At 32.6% G+C, this 18,845-nt stretch overlaps 1 protein-coding gene across 1 annotated transcript; it reads right to left on the bottom strand.

The window, feature by feature from the left end:
• Positions 1–441: 441 nt before the first annotated feature.
• Positions 442–1,624, bottom strand: BDBG_17026 (uncharacterized protein; the record flags this gene model as incomplete). The annotated part of the gene is made up of 2 exons (XM_031724840.1): positions 442–1,267; positions 1,397–1,624. 2 exons carry the CDS (start codon positions 1,622–1,624, stop codon positions 680–682), a joined length of 816 nt encoding a protein of 271 aa, XP_031578265.1. The 3' UTR covers positions 442–679.
• Between the last annotated feature and the right edge of the window lie 17,221 nt (positions 1,625–18,845).

Below are 18,845 nucleotides of genomic sequence, written 5' to 3' on the forward strand. Positions count from 1 at the left end.
AAAGAGAGTAGAGAAGAATTTAATCACTATCATCAGATAGTAGATTATAACTGTTCTGAAAAGTAGAAATCTCAACTGCTTGCATTATATCTAGTTTATCATCAGAGTTATTTCTCAATTCTCTAATCTTAACAGGAGTTTGAGAATTCAAATTCTGTTTACATTTCACTGAAGAATTGGAGTTTGAAGACTTAGATAATTGAGAGTTTCTTCTTTTTGAGCTTGCAGTTGTGAGTTTACTGGCTTGACTCTTCTCTTCAGTTCTAGATTGACTTTGAGCTTCATCTTTTCTCCAGTTCTTTTGAGTTCTAGGAGCAAACATACATTCTTTTGAGCTAGATGCATGTTTTTCTTTGCAATTAGAGCACTTAAGCAGAGTATGTTGACAAATTTCATCTCTTTTTGAGCATGTTTCACATTTATGCTCACTAGTTTTATGATCTCTGGCACAGAATGCACATTTTGAGTCTCTAAAACATGAGATTGCAAAGTGTTCATATCTTTGACAGTTTGAACACTGTGTTTGAGCTTTGAGATTCATTCTCGAGTCTTTGTATTCATGAACTCTCATTTTCAAACCTGCTACTCTTACTTCAGAGATCTTTGACTGTTCAAGTGTTTTTGTATATACTAGAACAGAGGCATTTCTCCTGCTTTGTCTGAACTCAATTGAATTTAGTCATACAGGCTCCTTTCTCAGTTGAATGGAGTTGTATTCTTTCAATTCATTTTTGAGAAGTAGCATTCCTTCTTCACAGTCAAAAATTTCAACTGGAATATCATGAAGAATGAATTTGTCCCACTTTTCATCTCTTTCAGATAGAATTGTTGTGTTTAGCAAAGATTCTACTGCTGACTTCCAGAGATTCTCATTCTGAATAAGGAATTCAGCACTGAATTCAGGCATTGTAGTCAGAATGATGGAGTTTTCAAAGAATGATGACTCAATTGAAGCTATAACTGGTTTTTGAACTTCAATATCAGTCATCAACTGAGAAAAGAACTGCTGATTAATTTCATTTCTGATTCTGAAAATGAGATTTGAGTTTAGCTTGTTTCTTTGCAGAATGTCCTGGTTTGAGACTTTGAGAATAAGTCTTCTATTTCTGGAGATTTGGAAGTTTTTCTCTTTTTGCATTTTCTTTTCCACTTTTCTATGAATAGAGGCATGAGCAGTATTCTTCTCAGTTTTCTCAGGATTTTGAGCTGGTTTTGAGACAGCAGGTTTAGAGACAGCAGATTCAGCTGCTTGAGCATATGTTTTCTTCTGATTCAAAGAAGAAGAAGAAGTAGGAAGAAAGAAAGAAGAAGAGCAAGATGAAGAGTCAGTGATTGTACTAGGAATTTTCAAGGTTTTTTGAACTGTGTTTGAGATTCCAAGTTTGAACTTGATCACCTCCTGTAGTTGTCTAGCCTGAGCATGAAGAATTAACAGAACTTCTTCATTCATCTCACTCAGACACTGCTTTCCAAGAATCTTGCTTGCTTTTTCAAGTTCCTGTATTTCAAGAACTTGTTGTTTCTCTATTTCTTCTTTCTTTCTTCTCTTCAGAATTTCAATCTCAGGAATAGCATTTGAGAAAGCATCTTTTTCCACATCAACTGAGTGTATTTTTGAACTCATTGTTTTCACTCAATGAAAAGTTGGTCAGACTGTTTCAATTGAGATATTTCTAAGTCTGTTTTCAATTGAAAAGTTGGTCAGACTGTTTCAAAAGAAGAATAAAAGACTTTTGTGTATAAAACACCTGATTTTTTTCACACTAGTTCAGTAACTAGGTTAGATTTTTGAAGAGAATCTAATAAACTAAAATTGATTTTTAAGATAAATCAATAAAATCTTTACAATCTCTTTCTTGGGATACAGTGAGGAAAAGTATGATATCAATTGATAATAAATCAGATGATATGACAGTTTTTGAGAGAAAAACTGACAAAAAATAAATCAATTTTTTGCAGAGAAATTGATTAAAACTATTCAATTTTATTCTAAATCATTCAATTCTCCTCACACAACAAGTGTGCAACTCAAATCAGTTAATAAAGAGTGTAAAAAAGAATTAAGTATTAATGAAAGCTCTTCAGCCACTGAAAAAGTAATTCTTACTTAAAAGAATATGAAATTATGACAGAAAACAACTCTGTTTTTAATTCTTTGTAAGAATATTGTGTAAAACCCAGAGAAAAACACCTTACTTTTTCAAGAGAAGTAAAAAACTATTTCTAAGATCTTTTTTTTGCATTAACTGCTGCAGAAGAATGAGATAGAAACTGCTAAGATATGCACTACTGTATACCCCCTATCAAGACTTTCCCTCTTCAGGGTCTTGATATTATAGAGAATATAAGTCTGTTTCTATATAATAATATAAATATTGCCAGCGAGATGTAGAGGAACTGGTTATTTATATCTCAAAATAGAAGACTTTGTCAATGATTATATCAATATAGAGTTAATTCTCAAATTCAATAGAAACCTAGTGTTGCTGTTCTCAATCCCTTGCAGAATCTATTGAATATTGAGATATTAAAACTAGATTTAATATATCTCACTGTGCAGGGATCAAAGGCTCAGTCAGATCTTGAAATATACTGATTTTATAGTTGTTGATGTGCTGTTGACGTATTGAATACAGTTGTCAAGGTATCTTTTTGTACTTTTCTGCCGGGGATGGGCCAGATCGGAAAGGGGTGAGACTTGGTGTTGAAGTCTAGATACACTGGCGGCGGACCGTGGAGGTTGCACTTCAGAAGAGTCCGTTGATTATGTGCTTGATATTATCGCCGAGGTATCTTTTTGTATTTTTCTGCCGGGGATGGGCCAGATTGGGAAGGGCGGTACGAGGGTGAGACTTGGCGTTGGTGTTTTGGAACATCAAAGATGGACAGGGTTTTCGCGGAGGTCGCTCCTCGGATATCTCCACAACTACAGGTCGGGGATCTTCCAAAATCGAGAAGATTGGTGCATATGGCTAGGTCACTTCACCTTACAATTTGTATGGCACTCTGGCCCGGGGTTGTGGTGTGGTAGGGGAGAACGGGGGATAATCCCACACAGGAGCTTCGAACAACGTCCGGTTCACGTTTGGCTGGATAACTCCACCACCACACGGGGTATGCGGTCGGCGATGGGGTCAAAATGCTCGTATGATCGAGGGCTTTTCGATGGATCTATCGGCGGGTTCTTATTCGAAAAATCGAGCGAGTTCGTGGTGGAGCGGTTGATTGGTGGCTGTATATGATTCATTCTGAAACTCATATTCTAAGGTTGGAAGTTTTGCTACACTTCTTGTTTTAGTATAGTTAAAAGCTTTAAAAACTTCTTTTTCTTATGCTTCTTCAAGAAATTTATTCCAGCAGTCTGTTTTAGCTTTTTTAATATTTGAAAAATATTCATTTCTGACAGCTTTGAACTCTTTATCAGAAATTATATCATTCTTTCAATCTCTTCTAGTAGTAGCCAATTGTTTCCTTTTAGATGTGATATTCTCATTTCATCAAGATTTTGAATACTCAGAAGACTTTCTCTTTGAAATATTATCTTTAACACTTGCTAGAATAATAGATGTAATAAGCTTCACTCTATTCTCAAGCATTTCATTTGAGATATCTTGACCAGGGTTTCAATACAGCTCACTCTGCCTTTCAGATTTTAACAGTTTTATACTTTCTTCAACTGCCTTCCAGTCAGCTTTTTCAAAGTTAAACTGATTAGAGAGAAGAGGATTTTCACTCATTTATTCCTCACTCAGTTCAATATCAAATTGAATAATTTCATGATCTGATCCTGATGTCTCATTTGAATCAATAAACCAGTTTACAAGTCTTTTTTCTATTAGATTTTGTGACATGAAGATTAGATCTATAATAGATTTCTGTTTCATGCCTTTTCTAAAGAATGTTTGTTGATCAGACTTGTTAACTAAATCTATTGAATGCTCAAAGGTTCATTCAATCAGGTTATCAGCTCTTACTGCTCTTTTGCATTCTGAATTTTATCAGAGATGATGTGCATTGAAATCTCCTGCAATTATAGAGTTTCTTGATGAAGTTATGTTCAGAAATTCTCTATTAATTGTCCAGATGTTATTATTTTCCTTCAATGACTTTTCCTTATAGATATTTATAAGCTGTATAGTATCAAACTCATTCTCTTTATCTATAATATCACTCACCAGAATATCAGGGTCAGACATGATATCAAATCTTAGATTAAATTGATATCTTGATCTCTTTCTTTCATAGATCACTACTCTCAACTTTATCTCAGACTTTTGAGGTAAAAAGCAGTAGTAGCTTGAATGAGAAATGACATATTTTTGCTCAGCATCAAAATTTGGCTTCTGAAGCAGTACAAAATCAACTTTTTATTCAAATGCAATTTGAAGACAAGAATAAATGCAATTTGAGTTTCTATTCACATTATTTTGAATAAATGTGATTTTTGAAGAGTTTTTAAACTTTTTTTATTGTTTTTATTGTATATTCATACTAAAAGAGAGTAGAGTAGAATCTAATCACTATTATCAGATAGTAGATTATAACTGTTCTGAAAAGTAGAAATCTCAACTGCTTGCATTATATCTAGTTTATCACCAGAGTCATTTCTCAATTCTCTAATCTTAACAGAAGTTTAAGGATTCAAATTCTGTTTACATTTAGCTGAAGAATTGAAGTTTGAAGATTTAGATAGTTGAGAGTTTCTTCTTTTTGAGCTTGCAGTTGTGAGTTTACTAGCTTGACTATTCTCTTCAGTTCTAGATTTACTTTGAGCTTCGTCTTTTCTCCAGTTCTTTTGAGTTCTTGAAGCAAACATACATTCTTTTGAGCTAGATGCATGTTTTTCTTTGCAATTAGAGCATTTAAGCAGAGTGTGTTGATATATTTCATCTCTTTTTAAGCATGTTTCACATTTATGCTCACTAGTTTTGTGATCTCTGGCACAGAATACACATTTTGAGTCTCTGAAACAGGAGATTGCAAAGTGTTCATATCTTTGACAGTTTGAACACTGTGTTTGAGCTTTGAGATTCATTCTTGAGTCTTTGTATTCATGAACTCTCATTTTCAAACCTGCTACTCTTACTTCAGAGATCTTTGACTGTTCAAGTGTTTTTATATATACTAGAACAGAGGCATTTCTTCTGCTTTGTCTGAACTCAGTTGAATTTAGTCATACAGGCTCTTTTCTCAGTTGAATGAAGTTGTATTCTTCTAATTCATTTTTGAGAAGTAGCATTTCTTCTTCACAGTTAAAAATTTCAACTGGAATATCATGAAGAATGAATTTGTCCTACTTTTCATCTCTCTCAGATAGAATTATTGTGTTTAACAAAGATTCTACTGCTGATTTTCAGAGATTCTCATTCTGAATAAGGAATTCTGCACTGAATTCAGGCATTGTGATCAGAATGATGGAGTTTTCAAAGAAGAATGACTCAATTGAAGCTATAACTGGTTTTTGAACTTCAATATCAGTCATTAACTGAGAAAAGAACTGCTGATTGATTTCATTTCTAATTCTGAAAATGAGGTTTGAGTTTAGCTTATTTCTCTGCAATATATCCTGATTTGAGACTTTGAGAATAAGTCTTCTATTTCTGGAGATTTGAAGATTTTTCTCTTTTTACATTATTTTCTTCACTCTTCTATCAATAGAAGTATGAGCAGTATTCTTCTCAGTTTTCTCAGAATTTTGAGCAGGTTTTGAGATAGCAGATTTAGAGACAGCAGGTTTAGAGACAGCAGATTCAGCTGCTTGAGCATATGTTTTCTTCTGATTTAAAGAAGGAGAAGAAGAAGAAGTAGAAAAGAAAGAAGAGCAAACTGAAGAGTCAGTGATTGTATTAGGAATTTTCAAAGTTTTTTGAACTGTGTTTGAAATTCCAAGTTTGAACTTGATCACTTCCTGTAGTTGTCTAGTCTGAGCATGAAGAATTAACAGAACTTCTTCATTCATCTCACTCAGACACTGCTTTTCAAGAATCTTGTTTACTTTTTCAAGTTTCTGTATTTCAAGAACTTGTTATTTCTCTATTTCTTCTTTCTTTCTTCTCTTCAGAATTTCAATCTCAGGAATAGCATTTGAGAAAGCATTCTTTTCCACATCAACTGAGTGTACTTTCAAACTCATTGTTCTTACTCAATGAAAAGTTGGTCAGACTAATTCAATTGAGATATTTATTAAACTCTTTTGAATTGAAAAGTTGATCAGACTGTTTCAATTAAGAGGTTTCTAAGTCTGTTTTCAATTGAAAAGTTGGTCAGACTATTTCAAAAGAAGAATAACAGACTTTTGTGTATAAAACACCTGATTTTTTTCACACTAGTTCAGTAACTAGGTTAGATTTTTGAAGAGAATCTAATAAACTAAAATTGATTTTTAAGATAAATCAATAAAATCTTTACAATCTCTTTCTTGAGATATAGTGAGGAAAAGTATGATATCAATTGATAATAAATCAGATGATATGACAGTTTTTGAGAGAAAAACTGACAAAAAATAAATCAATTTTTTGCAGAGAAATTGATTAAAACTATTCAATTTTATTCTAAATCATTCAATTCTCCTCACACAACAAGTGTGCAACTCAAATCAGTTAATAAAGAGTGTAAAAAAGAATTAAGTATTAATGAAAGCTCTTCAGTCACTGAAAAAGTAATTCTTACTTAAAAGAATATGAAATTATGACAGAAAACAACTCTATTTTTAATTCTTTGTAAGAATATTGTGTAAAACCCAGAGAAAAACACCTTACTTTTTCAAGAGAAGTAAAAAACTATTTCTAAGATCTTTTTTTTTTTTTGCATTAACTGCTGCAGAAGAATGAGATAGAAACTGCTAAGATATGCACTACTGTATACTCTCTATCAAGACTTTCCCTCTTCAGAGTCTTGATATTATAGAGAATATAAGTCTGTTTCTATATGATAATGTAAATATTGTCAATGAGATGTAGAGGAACTGGTTATTTATATCTCAAAATAGAAGACTTTGTCAATGATTATATCAATATAGAGTTAATTCTCAAATTCAATAGAAATCTAGTATTGCTGTTCTCAATCCCTTGCAGAATCTATTGAATATTGAGGTATTAAAACTAGATTTAATATATCTCACTGTGCAGGGATCAAAGGCTCAGTCAGACCTTAGAGTATACTGATTTTATAGTTGTCATGTCTGCCGATTATGTATCGAGTACAGTTGCTGAGGTATCTTTTTGTACTTTTCTGTCGGGGATGGGCCAGATTGAGAGGGGTGGTACGAGGGTGAGACTTGGCGTTGATGTCTAGATACACTGAAGACAGACCGCGGAGGTTGCACTTCAGAAGTGGCCGTTGGTTATGTGCTTGATATTATCGCCGAGGTATCTTTTTGTATTTTTCTGCCGGGGATGGGCCAGATTAGGAAGGGCGGTACGAGGGTGGGACTTGGCGTTGGTGTTTTGGAACATCAAAGATGGACAGGGTTTTCGCGGAGGTCGCTCCTCAGATATCTCCACAACTACAGATCGGGGATCTTCCAAAATCGAGAAGATTGGTGCATATGGCTAGGTCTCTTCACCTTACAATTTGTATGGCAATTTGGCCCGGGGTTGTGGTGTGGTAGGGGAGAATGGGGGATAATCCCACACAGGAGTTTCGAACGACGTCTGGTTCACGTTTGGCTGGATAACTCCACCACCACACGGGGTATGCGGTCGGCGATGGGGTCAAAATGCTCGTATGATCGAGGGCTTTTCGATGGATCTATCGGCGGGTTCTTATTCGAAAAATCGAGCGAGTTCGTGGTGGAGCGGTTGTTGCAATCAGTGTCATAGAATTCTTACAGATTATTGAGAAATGAATGAAGCAATTCAAGCTTGAAGAGATTTGTAAATTATATATCAACTTTCTCTGATATCTTGCTTGATAATAGATAATTAAAAATCTTCAGAGCAATATGATCTTTTATTGACATTAACTTAACAGAGTAGTTCAGTGAATTATCATTCTCATCTTCAGCTTCTTCATTCATTCTCAGCAAATTATTGAAAAGTGCTGAGCAATGTGTATACAAATTCTGAATTTTCTGTATCAGGCATATGTCAGAGCTGTCAAAGAAATCTCTTAATACTAGTTATAAGATTTGCTGAAAACTCTTCTGTAAGAGCAGTGTCTTTTTCATATCTTAATAATTTATTCACTGCACTAGATTCTTATAATCTTAATGCCTATTCTCTTCTATCAGAATATTGTAATTGTTAGATACAGTATATTCTTTAATCAGCTCAATGTAGTGTAAGTTAATATGCATATTCAGTCAACTCTTCATATATTATATAAGCTTTGCTTTTTTAGTATAATTGCTGCTGCTGATATATATAGCAACTGTGCTCATAGTTGAAGCAGAGAATGATTGATAACTAACAACTGAACCAGCTTGAAATGATTCAAATGTTACTGCTGCTCTCACTGCAGCTTTAATAAGAAACTGTAACTGTCAGCAGGCTGTAAGTATGATTTAACAGGCCACTTCAGAATCATTTTCTCTCAGAGATTGAGATATCAATAAGACTATTACTTCTTGCAATGACTGCATATACCTGAATAATAAGAACAATAGATGATTGATTTTGACTTTGTGCTGAAAATGCTGCAGAAATAATCTGCTTAATCACTGAACTGAGTCATTTCTTTCTGAGCTCACACTATAAGACAAGAGATATAATGATTGAAGCTTAAGCATGTTCTTGAAGCTGATACTTCTTGAGATGAGTGATTGATAACTGTAAACAATTTCAATTATAAGAAAAGAGAAATGTCTATAACATTTGAAAGTATTCTTACTGATTATACAGTAACAAAACAGAACAGATCAGTAATAAGTGTAAAATCTCTAATATTTTAGTAAACTCACTATGATATGAATCTGAAGGAAAAAATGAGATCAAATTCAAACTTGAGTATATTTGAAAAAGAGATACTGTCTGTACTGTCATACCCTACTCTTGACACATTTGATCTCTGTGTGTGAGATTCAGCAGATCATCTAGTTTAGTCTGAAGATGCTGCATATGATGATGAAATCAGCTGTTACTATGTAAATCATAGTTCAAATTCAGCTGATTCTTGTCATTGATAAAACAGCTTCAGTAAGATCTTCTCATGATTAATTCTTTGATCTCTGCATTGCTATTTTGCTGTGATATATCTTCAAGAAATGCCATGCAAGGTGCAATCACTCTCACCTTTTCTTCACTGATATTTATCATAATTCTCTCATAATTCAATGTAGATAAGTCATGTGATAATGCAGTGATAGTATCAGAGAAATTGATGTTATGAGAATCAAAGATTAGAATAAAAATATTGTTTCACTTTAAGCACTCAACAACACTCAGTGCAGAAATCATATAAAAACTTATCAAGCTTCAGTACATGTTCTGATATAAATCAAATTCATCAATGAACAATTGATATGATAGAGAAATAACTTGTATATCAGAGTAAAATATACTTTTCAAAATATCTCATTTATATGCAGCAATTTTCAACTCAGTCTGAATCAGTGAAGATTTGCAATATAATCATATCTCAACAGCTTCAGTCTTGATTCTTATAATCTGATGAAGAAAATACTGATCTTTACTCTCATATTTCACTGATAGATTGAAATTCAATTCAAACATTGTATTCATATAAACATCAAGTTGATTCAGAATCTGAGTAATTAAGATATATTTTATCTCATCTTTCATTGTAATTAATTCAAATGAAATAAATGATGAATTCAAGAATGATAATCTTTATACTATCTGAGAAGTATGATGAATGACTGCTTGAACTTTCAGAACTATTATATAAGATCTTATTCTCATATCTGAATGTCAGTGATCACATCTGATAAAACACACTCTCTTAATATGAGATATATCATTCAACTCTGATTTGTAGTAGCATTTGAAATTTTCACACTGATACTGAATAAAATCAGAAGGAAAAAGAGGTTTATTTATTAATGAATATTACATGAAGTTGCTGAAACAATATTTGACAGAGCTCTCTTAACTGTGAGATTGCTATAACTCAGTGAGATTGTTAACAAGTTTCATCATTTCTATATGCATCTGGCACTGAAAATTTAAGGATTTGAGAAGAGCAGATATTAATGGAATTGAATTTTGAAAGTAGAGTGATCTCATGAAGAATACAGTGAGATTTTTCTAAGCAGAACTCAGAGTTAGTATTTATATTGATGATACTATTGAAATTGATATTTTCTTAACTGATAAAATTGGAAATTGTGCTCTGCATTGCTTTTTCAGAGTTGATAGGCCTTCAGAGAGCAGACTTATCAGTGATATATTCTTCAATAAATGCAGGATTTGCAGCAGTGATTGATAGTTTTTTCAGGAAATACCTGACTCTTCAGCTAGACTGACCGTGTGACCGTGTCTGGGACCAGGACCAGATTTTTTGATAGTCTCATTACCAATTCGACTGATCCCATTACACTGTTTTAACATTAGATAGTAGTCTCATACTGTTCCAGTGAGACTTACTGTCTACTCTTGTCACATTTTCCAAATGAGATCATGATTTCCACTTCTCAATTTAAATTATTTTTATTGCTTTAAATGACTTTAAATCTCATTTGAGTATTACCAAAAAGCGTTACTTTTTAAAAAATTAAAAATAGTCTAAAAAAAACCTTAAAATGTCTAAAAATAGTAACTTTATGCCAAGAATGGGACTAAATGGGACCAAATGAGACCACTTTCTCATTTTTTTCAAGTCATGGTTTCATTTTAAGATCTGATATATAGTCACTTTAAATGTTTTTTTGATAGCCAGTCCCAGCGGGATTCACGCCAAGAAATGTATGGGACCAGACCAAATGAGACCAAACATGAAATTCATGGTCCCGGCGGCCAGTCTATCTTCAGCTCAGAGTCTCATTGTCAAAACAAATGAATTCATTTCAAAGTTACTGTGTTTGTGAGCTATATCAATTACTGAATCAGAATCAATAAATTCATTAGTAGAATGAGAGACAGTAGTAATATCTTCAATAGTAGTATCTTTCATAGTAATATCTTTGATAACTGACTTATCAGAATCTTCTTGATCATCATTTTCTGAGATATTTTTCAGAATATTCTTCAGAATATTCTCCTCAGTGTCTGCTTTTAAAAGTCACTCTATATACTCAACATTATCAGCAGCATTCTCATTATATAGCTCTGTCTTTAGACAATATTAGTTTTTATAATAATAAGACATTAAAAGTGATAAATGTACTGAGAATAGCAATGCTTCTTCATCAGAAACATCATTATCTGAATCACTGTCAGTGAAATTCTCATTTGTAGTTTCTGGGAAAAGAGGGCTCTGAGATTGAAATTCTGATTAATCATTCTCAGATTCTTGTCTAGAGGCAGACAGCAGATAGCATTTCAGATTTTAATTAAACAGATATGACATTTTGCTTTCTGATATGATTTGTAGAAACAAGTTGTGTAGTTGAAAAGATATAATTGAAGTGAGTGAGCAGTCTTGATAAAATAAAGAGATGAGGTTGAATTACTGAAAAGAAGTATATTAATAAGAGCTGCAATCAGTAACAATCTACATTAAATTAATATTAATAACTAAACTGTTTTCTTTATTTCAAGATTATATTTCTGCAAGCTTCTGAAACCAGTATTATTCATTGACTAGAATTTCAATCTAATTTTAAAAATAAATACTCTTATTAACTCTGATATGCTAGATCTTTCTGAACTTTCTCATCTAGTAGGTTTAATGAGACAATTCACTGATTTCAAAGAAAATTCAATATTAACATTTCTTTGTGGTTCGGAAGAACGTACGACCGTCGGATAATAACGCGGCCGCTTCCGAACTTGCTTACGAGTGTAAAGGGGGCTATAGCAGCCACTAATTAATTTAGTGTACAATATTATGATAAATAAGAAGCCGGCGTACACCTGTAATTGTACACTGGCAAGCAACCTTTGAATCACATCTGATAGCATGTCTAAAAACTGGTGAGAAGCGCAGGCTTCTTCAGGGCGTGATAATTCCATCTACAAAGTGATTTGTAGTTATCATGCCAGTGTGGTTCTAGAATGCCTCAAAAGATAGTGTATGAAGAGCAGTGAGTGAAAGAGCATCTGATTGATACTGCTTTGCTTGTTGAGGGAAAACTTCATATTCAGATGAATGCCATGTATGGGACATGAACAGATGAGGTGTGAGAAAGGAAATAAGAGTGATGAACCAGATTCAAAGAAGTCTGCTCTCTACTCAAAAGAAGGATAAAAAGAGAGAAATGATCACCACCGGAGTTGTATGATGATATCAGAAATCATATAATGATATAGTGATATAACAATACAGCAATATAATGATAGACATTGTACAATCAATGAGAAATCACTGAAATGAATATCTTCTCTAGTCAATACAAATAACACCCTTCTCTGCTATCTGAACTGAAAGATATGCAGAATCTCTCAGAGAGTTTACTTAAAGTAGTAAGAAAAGCAGCTGAAACTGCTGAATCAGAATTGAAGCTCTGTATATGTACAAGAATTCTAAATGAGATTGAGATCTTGTGTATACAGTGACAGTCTGAGATGAAAGTCAAACAACAATTGATATTCACTGCAGATCAAGCATTTACTATGAAGAGCTTCACTGACACAATCACTATCATTAATAAGAATAGAGAAAACCAGATGTTAGATCTGTAGCAGAAGATCAAATGTTTACATAGATAGATAACTATACTGAATCTGAAGATTCTATTATAATTGTTCATGATCTCTTCAGAAGTATATACATTATCAGAGATCACTGTGCAGAATGAGAATCTAAGCATAAGATATATCAAGTCAGAAGATCTGCTGAAACTATCAAGCTTTAATAGTAACTGAAAAAATAATGCTGCAATCAGCTGACTAAGTCAGATGTGATCATATTATCAGATTGAATGTGAACTCACAGACAGACAGTTAACAGAATTTCAACAAGTCTTAAGATCTGCTGCATTTCTACACAGAAAAGCAAAGTCATTATAAATAACTAATGAAAAGATGAATCTTACAGACTCAGAGTAATATTCATTCTCATAAACATGAAATGAGTTTTTCAAATGAATCTTGCACAACTTTGAGAAAGTGAATATATAAGATAAGTGTTACAAATGCTTCACTGAGTATAGATAAGTAAGTGATCTTACATCATACTTTACACACTTCAGCTTACACTATCTCACATTGAATGAAGAGCTTTTAATATCTTTCTGTTTACAGATCTTTATTCATGATCTTATATCTGAGTTAAGAGTGAAATGAAAATGCTTAATCTCACAGTCAGACACAGTGAAAAAAGTATATAATATTCTTATCATACAGAAACAAGTGAGTCAATTATGACAGAAAATACTGCAATTGAGTATGTCTCAGTGAAGAATGAGTAATCAGACTTCTATGACACAAGTTATACATCTGAATACAATGAATCTAGATCTGAATGTCATTGTTAAAGTACTGAATTCTCTGAAAAAGAGATTCTCTGAGTGAAAATCTTGATATTATGAACATTGAGCTTGCTTCAACTGCAGATGTCAAAATCATAATATAAAAGATTACACACAGTGTGCACAGTTAAGAAAAGTAAGAGAGTTAAAAAACTAACAGAATCAGTGAGCTCAGAGACACTCACTGATATTCTATGAATAGTCTTCAAAGTGAAAGAGATGTCTGTGTTAGATGATTCTCTGAATTCTGTGAATATCAAGAAGAAGCAGACTTCTGACTGAAATGTGAGTGAGAATGAAGTAAATGCTCATCTCAATACCTTGAGACCTGAAATATTAATGTATAAGAAACACTTGAGTAAGAACAGAGAGATGACTGCAAAAGTGTTAGCAGACACAGAAGCTTCTATATAATATATTAGTAATTATATAATCTGAAGACTGAAAGAGGTCTGCTGAGTGAAGAATCCCTGATGTATAAGATTATCTGATAACTGATATTTAATATTACTTATAAGAGTAAGAGTTCTCTTACACTTTGAAGAATGATCTTGCTATATTTGAGTGCAAGAGCTGCAGAACATGAAATATGATCTTATTCTCAGACTCAATTGATTTCAAAGGTTCAATTCACAGATTCAATGATGTACATATTATATACAGTTGACTGATAGAAAGAAAACAGTTCATACAATTCTATCAACTGATATGAGAAGGACATTTCACATCTCTGATATAGAAGAATTAAATCTGCTTATATATTAATAAGTAAAGAGAATGATTTACAAGACCTCATCTGAAAGCATTCTGTATATCATACAGAATCTGAAAGTGAAGAAAACTAAGATAAAGAATATATAAGAGAATAAGTATATGAAGAAGCTTCTGAAGAAGTATGAAAAGATCTTCTGAACAGATCTTTCATCAGAATTGTCACTGAAATGAGAATTTGTACATGAGATTGACACAGAGAATGTAAAACCAGTCAATCAGAATGTATACTCTCTGTCACAAACACATCTTGAAGAACAGAAGCATCAGATTACAGACCTTCTAAAATGTGATCTTATACAATTCTCATCAAGTGTGTGAGGCTTTCCAGTTCTATTCATAAAAAAGATAAGTGAGAAGTGACAGATGTGTATTGATTATCAAGCATTTAACAAGCTTATGATCAAGAATGAATATTCACTGTTATGAATTCAACAATAGTTAAATACAGTTGAAAACATCTGATATCTATTGAAGATTGATCTTCTCTCAGAATACTGACAGATTCATGTAGACAAACTGTCAGTCTCATGAATCACATTTAATATATAATAAGAGAAGTTTGAATTTCTGATAATATCATTTAATCTGATAAATGCACCTGTTATCTTTCAAATGATGATAAATATGATTCTTCATAAATAAAATAAAACCTCATATCTTGTATATCTTGATAACATTCTAGTCTTTTCAAACTTATATAATGAATATCTGAAGCATCTTGATAAAGTGCTTACAACTCTGGCAGAGTATAAGCTCTACATCAAATCAACAAAGTGTGTGTTTGAAATAAAAGAGTTGAAGTTTGTAGAATATGTAGTGAGTGATGACTATATACATCTCATTCTGAAGAAATTGAATATCATAGTGAATTGACTGTGACTGAGAAATGTATATTATGTACAACAGTTTCTTGAGTTGATCTCATATTACTGCAGATTTATCAAGGATTTCACATGAATATCAGCATCACTCTCAGATCTCTTAAGAGAAATAGATACAAATCTGTGAAAGAAGAAGTATCATTCAATTATCTGAAATGCTGTGTGTGAAGAGGCTTTTCTTATACTGAGAGAATATGTAATAACATTCTCAGTGCTTATTCAATCAGATTATAATAAACCTTTCTACATTGAGATGAACACATCTGAATGAGCTATCAAAGGCGCTCTTCTACAGATGAGTAAGAACAGCAAGATGCACTCAGTGACATATAATGATAGAAAACTATCAGATACTGAGCTCAATTACTCAGTGTATGAAAAGGAATTGCTAGTGATTAAGCACACACTGGCATTGTGAGATAGATATATTGACAACAGGTATACAATAACAGTGATTACAGATTATGAAAGCCTTATCTATCTATAATTGATAATAAAATCTTTCAAACACTTAGCATGTTGAATCTCAGAGTTTCAAGTGTATAATCTTCATATTAAATACTGAAAGAGATCAGATACTGTGATATCTAATACAATCAGTTGCAGATCTGATTTCATGAGTGAGAATTCTGTGAATCAGGCACAAGAGATGTTCATGTTAAACATGCTGAGAGAATGCAAGAAATCAGAATGAATAAATATCATAATCTCTTACTTAAAGAATGACAAGATATCAGATAACAAGTGTCTTGTGAGAGTAGTAGAAGAGATACTTTCAAACTTCAAGCTGAGAAAATTGAAAAATAATGTTGTGCTTTACTACAATCTAGAATATGCAGAAGCTCTGTATCTAGAACTCTTATTTAGACATGACTTAATGACTCACATGCACAAGGAATTCAGTCACTTAGAAAGCTCTGAACTCATGAGTGTACTCAAATCAAGAGTATACTGGCCAAGCATGATCAAGAACATTCAGATGTATACTTACAAGTGTCTGAATTGCCAGGTTGTGAAAGAATCTAAGAAAGAGTTAGAATATGAGAAAGTACAACATCAGATGAAGTGTATGATACAACTGTTTAAACAATGAGAAGTGAATCTCATAGACATATTACTGTGAATATCAAATGAAAATTGATGAATAATCACTGCTATTAATTACACTACTGACTGATCAGTTGTGAAAGCAGTTTCAGAGATGACAGAGAAGATGATGATGAAGTTTCTACATAATAAGATCTATATCAACTATGAAATACTGTGTGAGATTCTAACTGATAATAGTGTAAATCTCATAGAAGAAGTAGTGAGGCATTTCATGAACCAGTTACAGACAAGACATTGTAGAACAATATCATATCATCTACAGATGAACAGGAAGATGAAACACTTGAATGAAATCTTGAGCAACATGCTAACAAAATATCTAGTAAGCAAGTCTATGAGATTATGAAATGAATATCTCAGTCAGGCACTATCAGTCACGTGAATTCAGCAGCATGTAGTCTTCAAGTGTTCATCATTCTACCTGTTGTGTGAATTGCATTCATGCATCCCGGAGAATGCTTCAGAAAAGATGAAGAAGGAAACAACAGTCACAGACACAGAACCAAGATTGAAAGAGATCAGTCACACACATATAAAAGCTAACAAGTTACTCCTGAACTGAGCAATTCAATCAAAAAGAATATGAGACTCACTAGTTAAGAAATTGAGTCTCAAGATAAAAATGTGAGTTCTCATATATAATGAGAGTTCTGAGAAGTTTCAATCTAGATAATTTAAGTTATATAAAATACTTAAATCACATTCTCTGAGAATATACACATTGAAAGAATCAGAGGAATGAGTCTTATGTAACTTAATCAATAATTCATGACTTGTGAAAGTAAAGATGCAAGATCTGAGTGAATCATGATCATCTGCAGTACTATTATCAGTGTTGAAAAAGAAGAGACTTATAATTGAAAAGCCTTGTGAAGTAAGAGAAATCATAGACACTTATAAATTAGATGATCTCACTTATTTCAATCTTTTCATGATTATAAGAAAAGAATGAGAAGTAATGAAGAAATCAGATGAATATCACACTTCAATAAGTAATAAGACTGTAGCTGATTGTATGATAACATGCTGTAGATAGTAGATGTAACATAGCAAAGAGCAGTCTCAAAGCAGCAGACTTGCACATGAGTCAGATTGCAGAAGAAAAAGGAATTCAGAGTTGAATTCAACTGTTTACATCAGTTCAATCACAGAGATCACAGAGAATGAACTATCTGAAACATCTGCAGATATGTGAGACTAAGCTATCTTAATCTCTGAGAATGCTCAGAGATCAGATAAGATTAGTTTTAATAAGCTGTTCACTGTAGTGATCTGAGTGAGTGAAGAGAGACAGTATAATGTGTGAGATAGAATTACAAAAGATGAAAGCTGCTGAATCTAGTCACTGAACACTGTATTATATAGAGATCATGTAAGAGTAGTGGCTAGCAAATAAAGAAAAAGTGTAAGAAAAGAAAAGAGATAATGAATTAATCATCAACTGTAAGAGTTGACTGTAAAAGACAAATATTATCATATATATCTCATTCATTTTCATACATCACACATTTAATCTATTTTCAACATCATGTCACCTGGAAAATGTCAAAAATAAAAGAAATCTCAAAACTTGAGATCTGTAAGAAATTCAAGAGCTGCAAGCTGCTCTTGCAACAACACTGTGCATGTCTCTGATTCCTCTATCACTCTGTGTACAACATTAATGTCATTTATCACAAGATAGACTGGAATGCTAATATAGAAATATGTACATATACACATAGAAAAATTGAAGAAGAGCACAGAACTCACAGAATCAGAAGTCAGAGTAGAGAGAATGAAGACAGAAGAAATAGAAGAGAGAGAAGACATAGAATCAGATAAATGACAGCAGAAGTCACTCAGAGCTGAATACTTATAATTCAATGTGTGCACAACCTTCTCTGCAGAGAAGGAAGAGAAAGTAATGAGAGAAGCTTAAGAGTAGAAGGAAATAGTCTCAGCAGTGTTATTATCTTTGATTAGAATGATCTCTGACACTGAAGCAACTAAGAATCATTGTTAGCATATAAAAATCATAAAATCAGAAATGAGAATAGTTACTGAATGAACACTCACTGATCTTAAAGTTATATACATAATTACAACATATACAAGACTTCTCAGAAAGAGAGAGAGAGACATAGAGAAATACAGGAAGCAGAATGCAGTATATAAACCACTCATTTTCATAACAATATCTCAGATAAGATATATAAGTCTTACATCTACAGGTGTAAAAGAGTACAATATCTGTGTTTCCATTTCTGAAAACACAGATATCTTTTGCCTGTATCACAAAGTCAGATAACAGATATCAGAGAATAGACTGATATAAATCTATTATTCTGAAGAAATTTATCAGAGTAGATATCTCTGTAATATTGAACTTTACAGTTGTAAAAAGCTTCTTAATGTCTGTGAATATCATGACTTCATACACAGTAAAATTCATAACAATTTCTTCTAAGAATAGAAAAATCAGTGTTAGAAAGAAAAGATGAAAAAGAAAAAGACTTATAATTTTAACACTGTTGAGAGAAGAAGTGATTCTCTGATATAAATGAATAATT

The sequence above is a fragment of the Blastomyces gilchristii genome (assembly GCF_000003855.2).
Source record: "Blastomyces gilchristii SLH14081 genomic scaffold supercont1.7, whole genome shotgun sequence".
Taxonomy (NCBI): Eukaryota; Fungi; Ascomycota; class Eurotiomycetes; order Onygenales; family Ajellomycetaceae; genus Blastomyces; species Blastomyces gilchristii.